At 38.5% G+C, this 19,163-nt stretch overlaps 1 protein-coding gene across 2 annotated transcripts in view; it reads right to left on the bottom strand.

Moving 5' to 3' along the window:
• SFXN1 (sideroflexin 1) overlaps positions 1-18,879 on the bottom strand; it is a 33,225-nt gene extending 14,346 nt beyond the window's left edge. The window contains exons 1-7 of one of the 2 annotated variants that reach the window (XM_034405268.3): positions 18,709-18,879; positions 11,879-12,055; positions 10,816-10,986; positions 9,087-9,185; positions 6,553-6,628; positions 3,859-3,944; positions 1,923-2,050 (exon numbers count right to left, since the gene is read on the bottom strand). In XM_034405268.3, coding sequence (XP_034261159.2) covers positions 1,923-2,050; positions 3,859-3,944; positions 6,553-6,628; positions 9,087-9,185; positions 10,816-10,986; positions 11,879-12,042 — 724 coding nt within the window. In that variant the 5' untranslated portion in view covers positions 12,043-12,055; positions 18,709-18,879. Of the gene's footprint in view, positions 1-1,922; positions 2,051-3,858; positions 3,945-6,552; positions 6,629-9,086; positions 9,186-10,815; positions 10,987-11,878; positions 12,056-18,197; positions 18,351-18,708 lie in introns of those variants that run through there. The other variant, XM_034405263.3, reaches the window with a different exon arrangement.
• Between the last annotated feature and the right edge of the window lie 284 nt (positions 18,880-19,163).

Below are 19,163 nucleotides of genomic sequence, written 5' to 3'. Positions count from 1 at the left end.
CCCCTGTCTCTGTCTCTCTGTGTGCGTAGTTATATATGAATATGGGAACATAAGTATGATTACAACTACAGGACTAAGAGTGAGAAAACCTAGTCTTCCTTTATGCATGGATGCTGTCTAGATGACTTTGGGCCAATCATTCTTCTCAATTCTATACTTAATAGTTGAAAAATGTCCATCTACCATTCTTAACTAGACTAGCATGGTAGATGATGGTCCATATCTTTCAGTGAACATACCTTCCTCCTGCATTTGATTGATTTGGGCTAAACAAATTTAAAAAATTGAGTTCCAAAGTTTTTCTGGATGTCTGGGGATGAGTTGTGTTTGGTCCCCTCGTAAGTTTTTTATTGTTGGCTTTTATGTTTCTAATGGGTTTTTTTTAAAGGTCTTTTATGTTTTATTATTGTTTATGAGTTGTTCAGGTTTTTGCTGCATAAGATGGATGCCTATACCAATCTTTTAAATAAATAACTCTCATATAGAGAGAATTATACTTTTTTTGCAAATAAATATCCACTGTATATACTTGCGGATATGCTGAGAATGTTAGGCTTCAAAATACACTCAAAACTGGGTTTGGATTATCTGTGACTATATATGACAATACTTTTTAAAATTATTCATATATACTTTAGGTAAAAGCTAAACCAAAATTCCATGAAAACTATGCCACTCTAACATAAGCCAATTGTGAATATTTAAAATGGAATCTAGTCTGGAAACTACTATTTATTGGTAAAAGATATGAAAACAAATAAAGTCCTTTAGAATACATGAAAAAAGAAAACATGAAAATTTTGAGAGTTGCCTTATCTGTGGGTGGTGCATTTGGATGGTGTTTTGATTATAAATCTGAAGGTCTGCAGATGGGCTCATCCACAAGTATATGTGGCTTAAAGAAAAGATAATGGATAGCAATGCAGAAGATTCTTATCATATTAAAATGCTGGAAATTAAACAGACTTTTAGGAATATTAGACTACCAGCTAGAGTACTTCACATTCCATATATACAGAGGGATATAGGTATATAGATAATGTATGCATGTGCAAATAAACATATATGTATGGTGTACCAAAAGTCAGCCCCCAGGGACAATTTACATAAAAATTACAATAAATATTTGAATTTGAGCCACAGTTTCTTCTAACTTCTGAAAATTTTAATATCTAATACATTCTAATATTGTTGTAGGAGTTTATCTCTTTTCAAATGTTCTTTCAAAATGAAGAACCGCATAGTTTCTTCAAGGCTTTAATAAGCCTCTTTTGTAAATTTAATAAAGAGACATGAACTTGGTAATTCTCTTGGTTTACTATTTGCATTTCCTCTTTCATTTTTAAAAATTCAGCCAGCTTCCTTTGGATATCCAGTAAAGAGTCCTTATTCATGACATCTGCTTTTCCTGTCACTAGTATTTTCACTTTCAGCTTTCTCTTTCCCATAAGCCATACTTTTTAAACCCAATATTTCTGATTCCACTATTTCTTCATCAAGCAAGATTTGTTTCACATCTGTCATTCTTTCATTAACATCCTTTAAACATAGCCTATCCATAGAAGCAGACATCATTACTGATCCTGTTGATATTGTGCCTACTAATTTCTGGCCCCATTTTTCAAAGTTCTTTTTTAATATTTCAAATGTCAAAGTGTTTTGTGTTATTTTATAAATCCCAATCTTAATCAAGATTAAAAGCACTGATTTTTGATACATCATAATGAGATACACATGTACACATGTTTCTTACAAGAGCTCTCTACAGCCTTAGGGCTGGTAAAGGAGCTAGAGTGACTGCTATTGAGCTATCAATTACTTTCCTGAGGGAAGCACAACAGTATCAGAAGTACCGTAGTTCTAATTTTTAAGAATTGTTAGAAGAATGTCAGTATTTAAACTTAATGCAAGTTGAGACACACCCATTCCTGGAGCAGCCATGAGGATCCTTGAAATCACAACTTGCACAATGGCCTGTTGAGCAGCTTTAGATGATTCACCCAGTCTGTTCCCATTTTCGTCTGTAATGGGAATACCATACTTTAGTTCCCTGTTGGGTTTTTAAAAAAGAAAAAGGAAAAGGAAGAACTGAGAAGATCATTGTTTCATTCTTAAAGGGTTCCAAATGCTTACACCAATGTCCTTTCAAGGTTCAAGTCATCATTTCTGAACTTTTCATGGTCCTTCCATATATTGTGTGATGTTTAATAGGATCCATATAGGACAGTGATGGCTAACCTTTTTGCCATCGTGTGCCAGGAGCGGGGGGATGTGGCGCGCACCCGTGCCCACACCCATAATTCTATGGCCCCGTGCATGCGTGCGTGACCCCCCCCCACTGCTCCCCGCTCCTGGCATGCAATGGCATGGTGGGCCCAGTAGGCCCATTTTTCTCTCTCCCCAGGCAAATGGGCCATTTCTGGCCTCCAGAAGGCCTCCGGGGGGGGAGGCTGTTTTCGCCTTCCCCAGGCTCCTAGAAAGGCTCTGGAGGCTGGGGAGAGAAAAAAATGGGCCTTCCCCACCACCCCCCAAGACCCTCAGAAGGCAGGAAACAGCCTGTTTCCCTACTTCCAGTGGGCCCAGAAGGCCCGAAAATCAGCTGGCCGGTGCGCACATACACACTGGAGCTGAGCTCGCATGCCCACCGATATGGCTAGGCATGCCACCTGTGGCACAGGTGCCATAGGTTCGCCATCACGGATATAGGATATACAGAATGACTATTGGCGTGAAGGCATAACACCATCATCAGATAAATCCATCCTCTATTCTTTGTGCATCGTGATATTGCACAGATGGATTTTAGATATACAGGTAGTCCTTGACTTACAACAGTTCATTTAATGACTGTTCAAAGTTACAGTGGCCCTAAAAAAATGACTTATGACTGTTTTTCACATGACTGTTGCAGCATCCCCATAGTCATGTGATCAAAATTCAGACACTTGGCAACTGACTCATATTTATGACGGTTGCAGTGCCACAGGGTTGTGGAATCACCTTTTGAGAACTTCTGACAAGCAAAGTCAATGAGGAATCCAGATTCACGTAACAACTGTGTCACTAACTTAACAACTGCAGTAATTCACTGTGGCAAGAAAGGTCGAAAACGGGGCAAAACTCACATCAACAGAAATTTTGGGCTCAATTGTGGTCGTAAATTGAAGACTACCTGTAGTCAATAAGACAGATTTGATAAATTGAAAATCAGTTCCTCAAATTTCAATAGCAGAACTAACAGCTAATTAATATGTCTACCCATACACGACACTGCATAGTTAACAATTAAAGAGCAATAACAATAGGAACATTTGAAATTAAAACCAACAGAATTAGCATAAAATAACAGTTGAGAATACACCACACACACAGAGGGTTTACCCAAACTATCAGGAGCCCAGTCTAGATGGGGAAAAAAACCAGCTTTTTAGTGCCTTGCAAAGTGCCACGAGTGTCTTTTAGATATTATGTTCTACCCTTATTGCTTTTTGTTTATGTGAAGTTGCTTTGGTAATACCCCATTCTCATATGCAGCAGTTCCTTGCAAACAGGTACATTCCTGATTGATTGCTGCTGGTAGATCTAAATGACAAGAATGTTTCAGAAGACCATTCTGACTTCCAAAGTTTGAAAAAAACAAACAAACATCTGTTTTGTAAGCAACTTGGAGAGTTAATGCAACTCTCACAGAAAGTGAAACTAAGTATTAAATAGAGGCAAACATTTCAAAATTCTTTTTCATTTAACTTAAAAATGAGGTTCATATGAAACACATGTTTAGTGATGTGTTTATATTGGAGAACCCAGGCAGTTATGGTAACGGCTGCCCTGAAGGTCACATACTACGGTTTATCTTACCTTTGCCTCATTAATGGAATATTAATACAATTTGCAGCAGCTACAGCAGCAAAAGGAACAAAACGTCCTATAAGTGGTGAAACATGCTGTGGAAAGAAAAGAGAGGGTCACCTGAATATGGCTAACCCTGGTTAATTTTTTTTTATTTAAGAATTTTGACTTTTTAAAAATTTCTAAAGAAATAAAATACTTGATTTTACATATTATAACGGCCACACAAATATCATTTGCACAAAATTGGAAAAATAAAAATACACAAACAGGAAGAATCGATAAAAAAAATCTTAGAGTGTGCCGAGATGAACAAATTAACAACAGAAATTAAAGAAAAGAAAGATAGGGAATACTATGTAGTATGGAATAAATGGTACAACTGGCTGAAGATTAGAAATAGTGAACAATAAGAACAGGAGAGAAGTTATAAATGTAAAATGTTGATAGGACAAGGTATAAAACGTATAAAATTAATATCATGATTGTTAGGAATTATAATGTAAATAAGAGAAAAAGGGACAAGAAGGAAAAGTACAGGATAAGGCAGTATTTCTCAACCTTGGCAAGTTGATGATGTCTGGATTTCAGCTCCCAGAATTCCCCAGCCAGCTATCATGGCTGAAGAATTCTGGGAGTTGAAATTTACATATCATCAATTTGCCAAGGTTGAGAAGTATTGGTATAAGGGGAAATGGGAGAAGATGTAAATATTAGAAGATGACCATTACGAAACAGTTGTAAAAAAGGAATTTATATTATGTGTTTTGTGATGTGTTTATTATATTGTGTTGTGTTATAAATAATTTTTTTTAAAAAAAGAATTAAAAAAAAAGAATTTTGACTTAAGCCATGAAGGACAGCAGCGAAAAGTCTAACAGTAATAATATTTTATGATCAGCTGTCTGAAGAATGCAGATCAAAATAAAAGAGAAAAGAGCTGTAACTGTGTCTCTTGGTAATGTATTTAAATGTTTTTCCTTACAAGAAATTAAGGATAGTTTCCCCCCCCCACTGCATTTTTCTGAAAATGCACTGACTTTGCACTATCAATGAACCAAGAAAGCAGAGCGTGTTTTCTTTCACTTAAGCAACAGCGAACAGTTACTGTAACTTCAGTAAGTTTCTCTTCCAAGAAAGAACCCGCAGCAACCTTGTGACCGATTTTAGAATTATGCTACTTTGGTCTGTCAATGTGTCACAATTTACTCAGCATTCTTTTTTTTTCTTGCAGGAACGATCTTTTTTTCCCTATCTGATTCATGAAGTGGACAGCAAAGATCCAGGCCCTGTATAGATCATGAGGATTTTCTACAGGGCAATTTGAAGGAGGATTTCAAAGAATGTAACGTAACTTTCAAGAGCCAACTCTACTCAGTATTTATGGGCATCAGCTGCTTACGTATTTTCAGTACAAATTGCATTCTCTAAGGCAGGGGTGTCAAACTCAATTTCACTGAGGGCCACATCAGCGTTGTGTTTGACCTTAGGGGCCAGGGTGGGCGTGGTCAGCTCGACATCACTTGTGTCGGGGCGCCTCTGGTGGCCCATTTTCAGCTGTGATGGCCTCCTGCAACTCTCTGCTCACAAAAACGGATTTCCCTGGCAGAGGCGCCTCAGGCTGATCCATCACCGACACATCATTGTTTCCAGGGCAGCTCCACGGCCAGATCTAAGCACTCCGCAGGCCAGATCTGGCCCCCGGGCCTTGAGTTTGACACCCCTGCTCTAAGGTGTTGTGTCCGATGACACATTTATTTACTATTTATATTTGTATTAATATACTCAATATATGGAAAGATACACATATACAAACACAGTAACCAAAAACTACATATTTTTTGTCTCTGATATCTAATGTTATGATTGCAGGGAAGATATATGCAGAGTTTATTTATTTATTAGAAAATTTATATTGCCCCCTATTTGAACATGGTGACTCAAACAGTTTACAGAGATATAAAAACATGATATATAAAAAATAAAACCAATTTAAAAAATAAACAAATAATAAATTAATAAAATAATATAATATCCCCCCACCTACCACTGCGGTGACAACACATCACACAAGCCATTTAATGGGCTTCATCCTGCTCTGGGCTCCCCAGGCCCCCTGGCAGAACCAGGTCTTCAGCACCTTCTGGAAGGGTGTTAAGGGTCCATTCTAATCTCTGGGGAAATGATGTTCCAGAGAGAGGGAGCCACCACGGAGAAGGCTCTTCTTCTAGGTCCCACCAGGTGTATTTCTCTAGGGGATGGGACACACAGCATTCCTTGCCTCCCCGCTCTAGTGGGTGAGTAGATGTGACCAGCAAGACACAGTTCCTCAATTAATTTCAGTTAAACCAAGAAATTTAATCTGGAAGATCTATATCTATATATCTATAATATAGCCTGGCTAGGTGGCTTAGTGGCTAAGACGCTGAACTTGTTGATCAGAAAGGTCGACAATTCCACAGTTCGAATCCCTAGTATAGGTCTCCTGCATGAGCAGGGGGTTGGACTAGATGACCTCCAAGATCCCTTCCAACTCTGTTATTGTTCTGTAAGGTCATTCAGTGAACTTATCATAACACAAATAAAAATAAATGCACTTTTTAAAATCAGCCAGGTTCACCTCGTGCATATAAAAACTGTTATATAAAATGTTCACAACAATTTACACGATAGTCTTAAACAAGGAGAGAATAATGGAAATACCTTTGTGAGTGCATTAAGTCCTAGAGCAGTTGCAACAGCACCTGTGGTAGCAGAAACATAGGCCGTTCCCAGCTGGCTAAAACAAAAATAGGAGTGTTTGTATTTGTGTAAGAACCACATGCTGTAAATCTCTGTTTTTGATTCTATACACATAACTGGCATTGTGCAACCTATTTTATGGTAGCAGTACAAACATTACCAAAAGATAAACTAGGGCAACCTAGTTTGGCTGGGAAGTTTTCTGGGAAGAAAACTGGGCTGGGAAGTGGCTGGGAAGTTTTCTTTTCCAGTGTTTCTAAAGTCCTTTTTCAAGGACAATAGGGACTGATAAAGTAATGGAGAATGTGGATATTGCCCTTAAAATAATTATGCTACTTTCACTGAGTTATCTTAATGGACTCATTTTATTATGAATCTGCCTAATCTTTGCAGCATAAGCACTTCCAGTTAGGATTGGTTTTTCCGCTTTTTGAATTGAATTCACATACTTCTCTTTGATTTGATCTCCTGAAATTATTAGTTGATCCTTTAATGCTGTTTTATTCATTAGTTACATAAGTATGCTACATCATGCAGGCAAAGTAATGGGATATATGCGGCTTTATTTTAGTCTCACAACTCCTCTCTAGGGTAGGTTGGGCTGAAAGAAAGGGTAAAGCTCAAAGTTATGCAGTGAATTATTATGACTGTGAGTAAGATTGAATCTACTTTTCTATTATTCTGATGTGTGCTTTTATAACTTGCGTACATTTATCAGAATTTTTAATGAGTAAATTTCACTATAAAACTTGTAGAAAACAGATATCTACATTGAGTTTTAAAATGTCATGGCTCTGTGGCAGATCCATTCTGAGAATTCTTTAGTTTAAGACCAGGAGTATATTTGGGAGTATATTTGGATTGACAATTTATATCCAATTTTCCCAAGAGTGGCAGGAAGCCATAAACTAACAGCTACACCAGAGCTGAGCTGTATAACTTGAGACCCAGATTATATGGTCCCTAAAAACCTTTGATGGGACACTGAGTACTCACCCAGAGTTTGCCCTAATTGTAATTTTTAGATGGCAGGAGGAGGAAATTATTCAGAGGAGTGTTAACATAATAACTATATAATTCATTCAATTTTAACTTTAGATCATATTTTGTTCTGGCCTTGACTCCTTGGAATGTAGCCCCTGGCATATAGTAACTCAAAAGGCCAAGTGTGGCCTGTAGCTTGTGCAGCAATTCTTGGCTATATCTTCTATAAAAAGTGGCTCAAGTAATCTAAAACTACTTTCAATAAAGTGATTTAACACAATAGATATTTTCACAAGAGCTGAAAGAGACAGACTAGCCTTACAATACTGCAAGGCCAATGCATGCTATAAAATATGCTCTCATTGAAGATTAGACTGTGCTTAGGAAAAATATTTCAATCTGTGCTTTCTAACTTTAATACTCACTTGGGATTAGTTCCATGAAGAGCTGCTGGAAAAAAACCCATGGCGGTCATGCCTTTGCTTCAAGCATAGTGTCTTGACTTGCTGAAGATCATTACTTCCTAGCAATATACTCCAGGTCGCTCTGTTCAAAATTTAAATGCAGCTCCTGTCTATTTGTCTAATATCTATAAGCAGTCTCCTTCTATATTCCACTTCTATATTTCCCAGGCACCAGTTTACATTTTTAAATCACAGGGTATTTAGAAAACTCTCGCAGAAGTTAGGAACATCACAAACTATAACAGTCAGTTGCACATGGCATTTTGAAGTGTTCTGATTCGCATCAGCTGAAATCCTTAATGAATGACTTAGAATGCATTAGTGACCTAATTAGTCTTTTTAACAATGCAAATGATCTTGCGGGATGGTCAACATGCAAAGGAATTGTGTTTAGTACCAGACAGGAATAACTCGGCAGACATGCATCTAGTAGCATTGTGTATGCTGATAATATTTACGTGAAGGGCTTTGAATGTTTTAAATGCACTATATGCTTGTTCTATATTACTGTTAGCATCACTTAGCATCACTTCTACTTTTCCCCATTATAGTTTACCTTGTGCTTATATGTCGTCACGTCAAGCCATTCTATGAAAGACCACATTGCAGATTTAATAATAATCTTAACAAAGCAATTTATGATCCATTATCATTATAGTGCTGAAAGCCATTCAGAAAAAGCAGAGAGCTATCTTGTCCAGGGCATGCAATTCTCAGAAGTGTTCAGATTTGAAACAACTTGAAATCTACAATGATTTGGCCCCTCCTCTCTGTATCATGGTGATAATTACCAGAGTTTTCCTTTTTTTTTCCGCTCCCATTTTTATGGGAGATTCTTCAAATATCACTCTATTAAATCAACAAATCAGGTCTACACTGACTCAATAATACCATAGTAATTTAAAACATAATTTTAACACCTTAGCTGACACAATATTTTCTACAGCAGTTCATATTAAGCTTCATATTAGACCTAGGTTCAAATTAGAGCACATATTTTATTCAACATACTTGAGTTATCTGCTTGGTGCATCTTGATGGCTTTACCTGACATTAATTGGAGCATCTCCACTCCTGTTGGTATAATTTACAATGGCATTGAAGGACTGATTAATCCATTGCCAGAAGACCACAGCTGGAGTTGTTCTTGGAAGAAGGAAAGGACAATGAAGTTTGATATAAACTCAATCTGATAAAGTAACAAACTAGATAAAGTACTATCTAGTACTTTAAATCTATCCAGATGATAATGAAGTTTCATACTTTAAACGTAATTTAGGTCAGATTAACTCAAGAGTGAATCAAATTATTTTGGGCAGAGCCAAACTCATTCTGAACTATCGAAACAACTAAGAATTACTTCACAGAACAATGCTGTTTGCCTACACAAAGTGCAGAAATATACACGTCTTAAGAAAAATGTTACAGTTTGAATATAGCCATCACTTACCTTATGGGGTTAGAGGGAGAAATATGTCTGCTACTTCCTACAATGTGCCTTCCTGGTTTGCTGCAGCCAATGTCAGAAATGCAAGCTATGGGTAATCTTTTGAGGATGGAGTGGCAGAATGTTTTTTGTAGCTTGCTAAAGTTTTAATACAGCATTTCCTGCTTTACCTCAGCTCTAAATCCAGTGTAGAACAGTTCTGAAGCATGACAGGAGAATGATGGGAGTGTTTGGATTTTTGAAGACCCAAAGCCTCTATTATCCTCCTTCCTATGTTATCAGAGTGCTAATTGAGGAGAAGGATTCACAGCAGAGATTTGGGCTCCCACAGCAAAATTCCTGGCACATTTTCTTTATTGCTCATGAAAAGAGACACCAGCTGTGGCCTAAGGCCTCTGGGAAGCTCTTTCAGAATTGTTCCAAGGAAAGAAAGAAAAATATTTTATTCATCTTCTCGGTTACTGTAACAGAATTTTAACGGTTATTCCAATTCACTTAAAAATATTTGATAGAAAATTAAGCTACCAGACAAAATTTGCCTATGTTTCAAAAGCTCAGAAGTAGGAAAACATAATTCCTTTGTTGTTGTTGTTGTTGTTGTTGTTGTTGTTGTTGTTGTTAAATCCAGGTCATATACAGATATGCATCCAGAAGTACAAATCCTTACCATTAAAAGTAATAAAGCACAGAATAGGCACAGATGAATAACACAGTCTGAAGATGAACTGACACGCCACTATTAACAATTCCTAGACTAGACCTATCAACAATCCATTCTGAATTCCCATTGTTAGCTGCTTTAAATAGTTTTCCTAATAGGATGGGAATCTGGACACCTCATTGTAAATGTCAGCTAAAAGACAGAATTATCCGAAGCTTGTGTCGTAACTAATTCCAGAGAAAATGTTTATCAGTACAAATTAGGAAATCATTAGTAAAAAGTCTATGGAGATTCTCAGTCATCCGGGTCATGGTTGTCCAAAGGTGTTTTTTCAAGAGTCAACTGGACTTTCTGGTTTTTCTTTGAAGACGTTTCGCTTCTTATCCAAGAAGCTTCTTCAGTTCTGACTGGATAGTGGGGAATGGAATCTTTTAGTCAGAACTGAAGAAGTTTCTTTGATAAGAAGTGAAACGTCTTCAAAGAAAAACCGGAAAGTCCAGTTGACTCTTGAAAAAACACCTTTGGGACATTAGTAAACAGGCAAAGTGTTCCTTTTAGCAGTCTTTCTGACCCTTCAACATATGTCTTTGACATTTTTTAAGACCCAAGCCTTAAAAAAGTTCTTTATTGTGTACACTATCATTTATCAGTAATTTAAGATCACTTACCTATAAAATGTCATCATGAAGCCAGTAATTGTCATGTTCATAGGCACCTGAGCAGACATACGGCCAATCAAAACCATCTTTTCACCCGTATCTGGATGGAAGGCTGAATCGTAGACATATTTTGCTCTCCACAGTTCATCTTCTGTCAGGCCAGGGGCCACAATGCCTTGCCTTATGATTAGCAGAAATATATATATAAATAGTTTATCATTAATATAATACTATCAATATTTTAGTTCCCAAAGGTTAAGGAATATTTTTAAACTATAATAATATCCCCATGTAAGAAACTCTATCACTCATTCTATATTTATATCTGGTCTTTTCAAAATTATCAAAACTATATGGTTTCATAACCATTGGAGGAAAATATGCATAGTTTTCTCTATACAGGTAGCCCTAACTTACAACAGTTCATTTAGTGACCATGTGAAGTTTCAATGGCATTAAAAAACCTGACTTATGGCCATTTTTCACACTTATAACCATCGCAGCTTCCCCATGGTCATGTGATTTACATTCAGATGCTTGACAACTGACTCATTGCATTTATGACGGTTGCAGTGTCCCGCAGTCATGTGATCCCCTTTTGTGATCTTCTGATTAGCAAAGTCAATGGGGAAACCAGATTTAACTATGTTACTAATTTAAGAACTGCAGTAATTCACTTAACAAATGTGGTGAGAAAAGTTGTAATATGGGGCAAACCTCCCTTAACAAATTTCTCATTCAGCAACATAAATTTGGGGCTTAATTGTGGTCATAAGATGAAGTCTACCATAACTGATGTTTCCTTTTCATCTCCAAAATACTTCCAATGTGAAAATATTAGCATTTTTAGACTCACGATTTCCCAATTGCCTCCTAGTTCATTGTTGCAGAACATTAACTCCTAGCTCCTGAAGCCTAACTCCTGAATTCCAAAAGTAATTTTTTTAACTTACAAAAGGACTAATTTTTCCTAGACAAATGATTTCTCTGATCTTATTACAATAACCTTAGAATAACATTAGCTATCTAGAGAAACTGGAATAAAACTGGGAACAGAAAACCCAAACCATACCTGTAATTGTGTACAATTATTTTTGCTTTTTCTAATTGTTCATTGGGTAACAATATATTCCTAGGATCAGTAACCGTGAAGAAGTGGGTAGCGCGTCCAACAAATGTGCTTTGATCCCAGCGAGGCTCTTTGATATTGATGTTTAATGGTATATCTCCTGACATTTTTTCAAGAACACTGAATATAAAACAGAGATTGAAGTGCATTTCAGTTTCAAAGTTATTGACATTTTTATTTCTCTTAAATGAGTTAAAAAATGGTTCTCTTACAGATCTCTGAAGCCTTGTTAGAACTTGGATAAAGAAAACCTAACTTTGGGAGCAATTCTGTGCTCCTCCCTGCCCAATTTTGAAACTACTCTCATGATTCAATTGCCATTCACTTCTGTAGAATTTTCAGCCAACAAGACGCCAACTGCAATGGGGTTAAATACAAGAGCAACGTTTATAGAAATGTATGGGCAAAAGAAGGGGACTGGTGACGTGGCTTCAGTATGCTCCGATTATTGACTGCCTAGATCCTTAGCCATATTTAGGAACTTGTGGTGGAGAGTGGAACAGAATCAGACAATGTACAGAATTTGGAGCAAAAGCAGCAGATAGCTCCACCTTCCTTCCACCCAGGGATTGAATTATAATTTTGAAATGTGTCTGTTTGATTTACAATATCTATTTACTATATTACTAAATCGTTTTGAGAATCCCTTCTAATATTTCTACAGAAAAATACACCAATGCAATTTATTATAAAAGTTTTCATTTACTATCAAATCCTCTTCTTATTTTTTGATATATTGCCACAACCTCATTGAAAATCAGATAGGAAGACTACGTATCATATTTTCCTTTGTAATCTGTTTTTAGGTCATTTCACTTTAGCTTTAGTTTTCATTGCCAAAGCAGCATTTAAAACTCTGCATTAATCCAATTTACTAATCTTGTTATTTAATCAGATATTGCATGTAATCTAATATTCATGCAAAGTACTTTAAAAGTCCAACCAAATTTATATTCATAGTGTTTGAGGCCAAGCCAAAAACTTCTGCTTGGTTTAATTTTTAGGCAAAAGATGCTTTCTTAAAAGAGAGGAATACAAAGAACTTTCTGAAAAGTTCATTTCGCTGTAAGATTTGCTGATGCTGTTTCCCAACTTTCCCACTCCTTACTTAAGAAAATAAATCATTTTTTCCTTGTGTATCAGGCAATTATGTGCTGAACAAGGATTGCGCAGCCAATCAGACATGCTTATCTGATAAGGTGGTTGATGGCAAACAAGCCAAATTAAGAATGGAAACACAAATCGGGGCTTCCGAGATTGATCACATGAGTGGTTTCTAATCCTTGTCTTCATTTTCTTATTATATCCAGGATAATCAAGTCACACACATAGGATCGCTATGGATTGAAAGGAGGGAGGTTTTAATTTTGCGACCCACTGTTCCCAATGCAAAGATCAGCCTTCCCTTTCAGAAGTCCTGATCGGAATTGTTCAAAAGTCATGGAGAAACAGGGCTCACAATATAGGTGGAAAATAATGGTCTTAATTAGATAATTGGGGTTGGGGGAACCCTAACTTTGCTATGGGATAAGGAGTTTTATAAAGTAGACATTTCTAACACATTCTATTCATGAGCACAATTTCCTCCTAAAAGCTTATGGGAAAATGCTGTGCTGGCACCGTGGGTAGAATACAGGCTAATTCTGCTGACGGCCAGGAGTTCAATCCTGACCAGCCCAAGGTTGATTTAGCCTTCCATCCTTCTGAGGTCGGTAAAATGAGGACCCAGATTATTGTGGGCAATATCCTGACTTTGTAAACTGCTTAGAGAGGGCTGTAAAGTGCTGTGAAGCGGTATATAAGTCTAAGTACTATTGCTAAAAGGACTATGCAAGAAAAGGCATAATTGCATACTTTCTTCCTCAGCCTAATTCTAGGAATGATCAGCAGCAGAAGAGCTTCAGGGAAAAGATCTAAAATACAAGGATTGGGATGCCATGCAATGATTGGACCAGGTAGATTCAGTTTTAGTCCCTACTTAAATCCAGAAACTCATGCAAAGATTTGAACCAGTCACTTTATCATCAATCTATTTCACAGTACTGCTATGAGGATGAATTGAGAGCAGACCTTTCTCTATCTATAGAACAGATGGGGTATACCGTAAATGCTTTATATATAGGGAGAGAGGGAGACACAGCAAAAATAAATAAAAATGAAAATAAAAAGAAAATCTTGAGCAAAGTCCATCAAAAAAAGTAATGGAGAAATGTAATAAGATTTTAAACCTCATTTATAGATCAATACTGTATCTATAATGAAAGAAATTGAAAGCTTCAGGTAGCAACACTTCTTTAAATAGAATTAGATTGAACTTTTTGATGTTCCCACACAATTATTTTTTTAGAAATTATGAACATACATCAATTGATGCATGTATCCATCCCATCCCATCCATCCATCCATCCATCCATCCATCCATCGGAACTTTGAAGTGTTCCTTTCACTGAGTGCTTATGAAAGTAGCACAATGAATGTGATGAAATTATACATGTGAATATAGTCTACTAACTTCTGTAATACATGTACACTCTATGCGCACCCACACATACAGAAATTGATAACAGACAAATACTGCATTCACTATAGAAGCATATGAGATACACAATGTTCTAGTAAGACTGTTTATGTATAGATATGTGGAGAGAGGTAAGAAAAGGGCTGGAAGGTGCCATGCAAACAGGAAAAAAAAAAAACCTCTTTAACAATATCAAAAGAAGTGCTTCATATTCCATCTTTTATGAAGCAGCATTTTCAAAGTATTTGGATGCATGCATATGATGTTTTGCAAATCAGATGGTTGGTCTCATAAGAAAACTACATGAATTTATTTGCAAAATTCCATTTTTTGTTTTAAAAACTCTTGGATTTTCTTATAGGCGATCTACAGTTTCATATGCATGGAATGTACATCAGCAAGATCAGCTAACCCTAACCCAAAAACATTTTTTTTTCTGCTGAAAAATAGAGGTATTTTTGGAATTATAAAGACATGACCTGAGATTTAGATGGCATGGGTATTTGTAAAATGATAAAGTCAAGGTTAATGTGTTTTTTCAATCATTATGTTAGACATACCATGCTGAGAATATAGAATAGATAAAACCAAGGTTGTGCCCCAGAACACTTTTGCGGTTCTCAACAGAAGCAGCATTTTATAGAAGAGAAATAATAGGTAAATACAAATGGTTAAGTTATTGTGAGATACTAGAATTTTATCAAGGGGAATACAAAACACAAACAAGAGATTACACTTTGTTGTAATATTAGAGATATTATATAAACTAATGCACCATTGGTATATGGCACCTGATAAATTTTCTAGAATATACAAAGGACTTCAAATTTATCATGGAAATGTCAACAATAAGAAGGGACTTTTTATCATGTGTTGGCATGCTGGCTGGGGAATTCTGGGAGTTGAAGTCCACAGCTGAGATTGAGAAACACTGGTATAGACAAATCTCTCTCCTCCCCCCACCCCCCCGTGTGTACACACCTACCTTGGTTTGATTGTGTTGTTGCTGCCAAGGGAGGAGGTTTTTTTATTACAGGGTGGAGTTTTTAAATTCTTTAAACTGCCCAAAGTCACCTGCATGAGTTGGGCACTTATATAAATTTGTTTAATAAATAAAAATAAATAAATAAGAAATCTGTTGTGATGCACCATACCTTGAATACAAAATCCGTCAACCCCTGTACTGTTGAATTTAAGAAAGGTAGTATATAAACAAAGAATGTGTGAACCACTTATTGCTTTCTATACATTTGATTCCAGTGTCATATGCTTCTATAGTGCAAAATTTTGAAATCAGGTTCTCCATATTAATTATGCATTGCTTTAAAATAATGAATAATATTAGATAAGTCAATATTTGAAACCCAGACTTTTCTGTTTAGATATGATTGTTGACAATGATAATTAAAATTGTGTAAGACTGTTACTTACATTACTGGCTTTCTATCAGAAGACCACAGAATATGCTTTAGAACAGTGGTCACCAACTGGTGGTCTGTGGACCACTGGTGGTCCGCGAGAAAATTTTGGTGGTCAGCAGAAAAATTATTTGTATTTTTTATATTGCACTAAATCAGGGGTCCTCAAACTACGTCCCTGGGCTGAATACATGCAATGAACATTTATGTTGCTGCAGAGAGTCTCCCCCTTCAGGGTTTTCTTGGGTGGGTCAGAGGGGGGAAAATTCTGACTTGGGGTCTTCTTCAGCCTCCTGGTGCGGGGCTTTGGGCAAAGGCTGGAGAGAAGTGCTGCTTTTGGTGAAGAGCTGGAGAGCCTTGTTCCAATGGGACTGCAGCATGGCCTGGAACTGGCTGACCACCTCAGCCTGCTGAACCTCCAGGTGCTGGTACCTGGCCTTGCACTCCCGCAGGTCTTCCCTCTGCTTGGAAAGCCTATGCTCGTAGTCCTCAGTGAGGTGCTTCTGCTGAGCCTCCTTCGTGGTCAGATCCAATTTGAACTCAGCTGTTTTGCCAACTCTTTCTCATTGTAGCTGCTTAGCTTCAACAACTGCTTCCTGTTGGGGCTCTAAGGAGCCTGGGTGGGGAGGCGAGGACTGACTGGATGGGGAGAGGCAAGTAGAGGCGCCCCTTGATGTGAGTGACATCAAGTTGACCATGCCCACCCAGTCACATGACCACCTAGCCACGGCCACCCAGCTGGTCATTAGGCAAATCATATTAGTGGTCCGTGGGATTTAAAATTATGAGTTTAGTGGTCCCTGGGATCCAAAAGTATGGTGACCCCTATTTTAGATGAATCAGATGTTGTAAGTCGCCTGCAGTAATCTATAGTAGCCTGTAGGGGAAATTTAATAGTTGATCATCAGCTTCATTGGGTTATATGTTCCAGGAATTGCAATTCCAATGGTTAAAGGAAGGCTGCTCAACTGGGCAAGGATGGAATAATGGCCTTTTATCTAGTCGAATTTTATTACGCAGAATGGCAAATTAAACCAGTCTAAGTAAACTAATTGTGGACTGAAAGATACTGAAGTTCATCATGAAGGCATTTCCTTGCTACCACAGTGATTTCTGGGGTAACCAAACGGAGAAAAAGAAATAAGGATGCAACACTCCTAACCTACTAATCTGAAGAGTTTTGGCCATTATGTCACAGATAAATGATTCAGTAACATTAGAAAGGTTACATGAAACAGTCACAAGGATAATTAGGGATATGCAACAGTTTCCACTGGAGGTTCACTGAAAGACCCAAGGGCACTTGCTTCCTTTAAGAAAACTCTCCCAGCTCTGCCATCCTTATAATTTGGGTAAAGGTATCATTCAGAGTTCTGAAGATGGAAGTTCTAGATTTCCTGTGTGTAAACCCAGAGCAAAACTATTCTGTGTGTAATCACTCAACCAGTCTCAGTTCAGAGCCCAGGTAACAGCTGAGAGATAAGGATAGCACTATACATCATTACACACAGTAAGGGTCTCTCTGTGTGTATGTATGTGTGCTGGGGGTGGGGGGGAAGAATGTTGTCATGTCATTTTTTTTTAAATTGAAACTGCTTTTTTTGCCATTTAACTGCCTCAGCATATTTTCCTGTAACTTCCCCACAATGCATCGGGAGAAGCATATGCACCAGTGGGAATCGGGGATCAGAAACATCAACAAGATGCATTTATGTTCATGTGTATGTCAGGGGAAGGGGGGAAGATCCTGATGTAACCTAGCAACAGACTACAGCCTGTGGACAATGCCTATTGCTGAGGCAGCCTCCTCACCAAGAGCAGCCATCTTTTGCATGTAACTTAAGAGAGATATTTCATCATTTTCCCAGTCATTTCCAGATGTTAACATAGGCAACAGGGTCTGCCAGCACAGCAGCTTCCAGCCTCTCCAGTTCTTTCCTCTGCAGTGCCCTTCTCTTATCAGCTGCTGGGGCTTGGAAGCGGGAAAATACAATCTATTTTATGGCTTCCATATTTCATTTTCTAGGTGGCCTGTGCAAACGACTTTGCCCTTTTTATTTTCCTATTCTAGCAGTGTGACCAATTGTGGGATTTCAAACACACACCAACCCACAGATGCAAACTTTGCATGGTTTTTTTCCCCCCCACCAGGAAAGTCATCATTCAAGAATCTTATCTCTTGCATTCCTTTGACACCAAATCAGAGAGAGAGAGAGAGATGAAAACCGAATGGCCTCCACATTCGCCTTTCCCTAAATTTCCTCCCTTCCCCCCCCCTACGCCGATTTCTCGCCACGCGTCCTTGAAACAGATTTTCGGAGCATACCCAGACGCTAAAAGACTGATACCCTGGAAGGGGCTTTTCTCTAGCAGAGAAGTCCAACCGGCGAAGGGGTCTCGGGACATCCTGCGCCATTTCATACAGGATCCCGGCTCAAAAGAAACATCCTCCCGCTTCTCTTCCCGGCATTCATTTTTTGGGGTAAGGGAGGGAAAAAGCGTGTCAAGAGACAAGCACAATCTCCAGGCACGGTATGCAACCAACCCACCTAGAGGCGGCTTTTCTTATTTTTATTATACATTCTCCAGCCAATAAACTCCAAATTCGTTTAAAAAAAAAACACACACAAAAACCTCCGCCTGCCCTCCCTTTTTTTCCTCTCTCCCTCCCTGCCCAGAAATTGGGTGCATCGTTTTTAAGGGATCGGCGATATAGGGGGACCCTTCTCCTTTAAGCAGCCGGCTGCTTGCTGCTGCTGCTGCTGGATTCTAAGGCTGGGTTAAGGCAGCGGGGACCGGGACTAAAGGCACGCGCTTTGGGTTTGAGGGGTACTCACGGCGCCTCCCCGTGCGCTCCGCTCGGCCGGTGATCCCCGCGCGTCAGCGTCGATTCCTCGCCCGAGCCCTCCCGTCAAATCTCACGAACCCAGCCGAAGCCCGCCGGAAGAAATTCAACCGCTTGCGAGGCAAATGGCAAAGGCGGGCGGGCGAGGCGAGGGAAGGCGGGGTAGAGGCGAGTGAACCGCCCCCACGGGGAAGGCAAAGGAAGGGGAGGGCGCGGAAGCCGGGAAAGGAACGAGGGGACAGGTTGGTTGGAGCTGCTTTTTTTTGGGTGGGGGGAAGGTGGGGAGTGGGCGCGCCTCGCAGGCTGACGCGGATGGCGTTCCAACAGGTGAAGATCGCCTCCCTTCGAATGTCTGCCTGGGACCGGAAGGTTTTCATTTGGGAGGGAGGCTGAATGAAATCCATTAGTTTCTCTCGCTGCCTAATTTTAACTAAATCGCGAAAGCCC

This window comes from Pantherophis guttatus, chromosome 2 (assembly GCF_059756535.1).
Source record: "Pantherophis guttatus breed Tessera chromosome 2, ASM5975653v1, whole genome shotgun sequence".
In the NCBI taxonomy this organism is placed as follows: domain Eukaryota; kingdom Metazoa; phylum Chordata; class Lepidosauria; order Squamata; family Colubridae; genus Pantherophis; species Pantherophis guttatus.
This window is presented reverse-complemented; position numbering and strand designations above follow the sequence as displayed.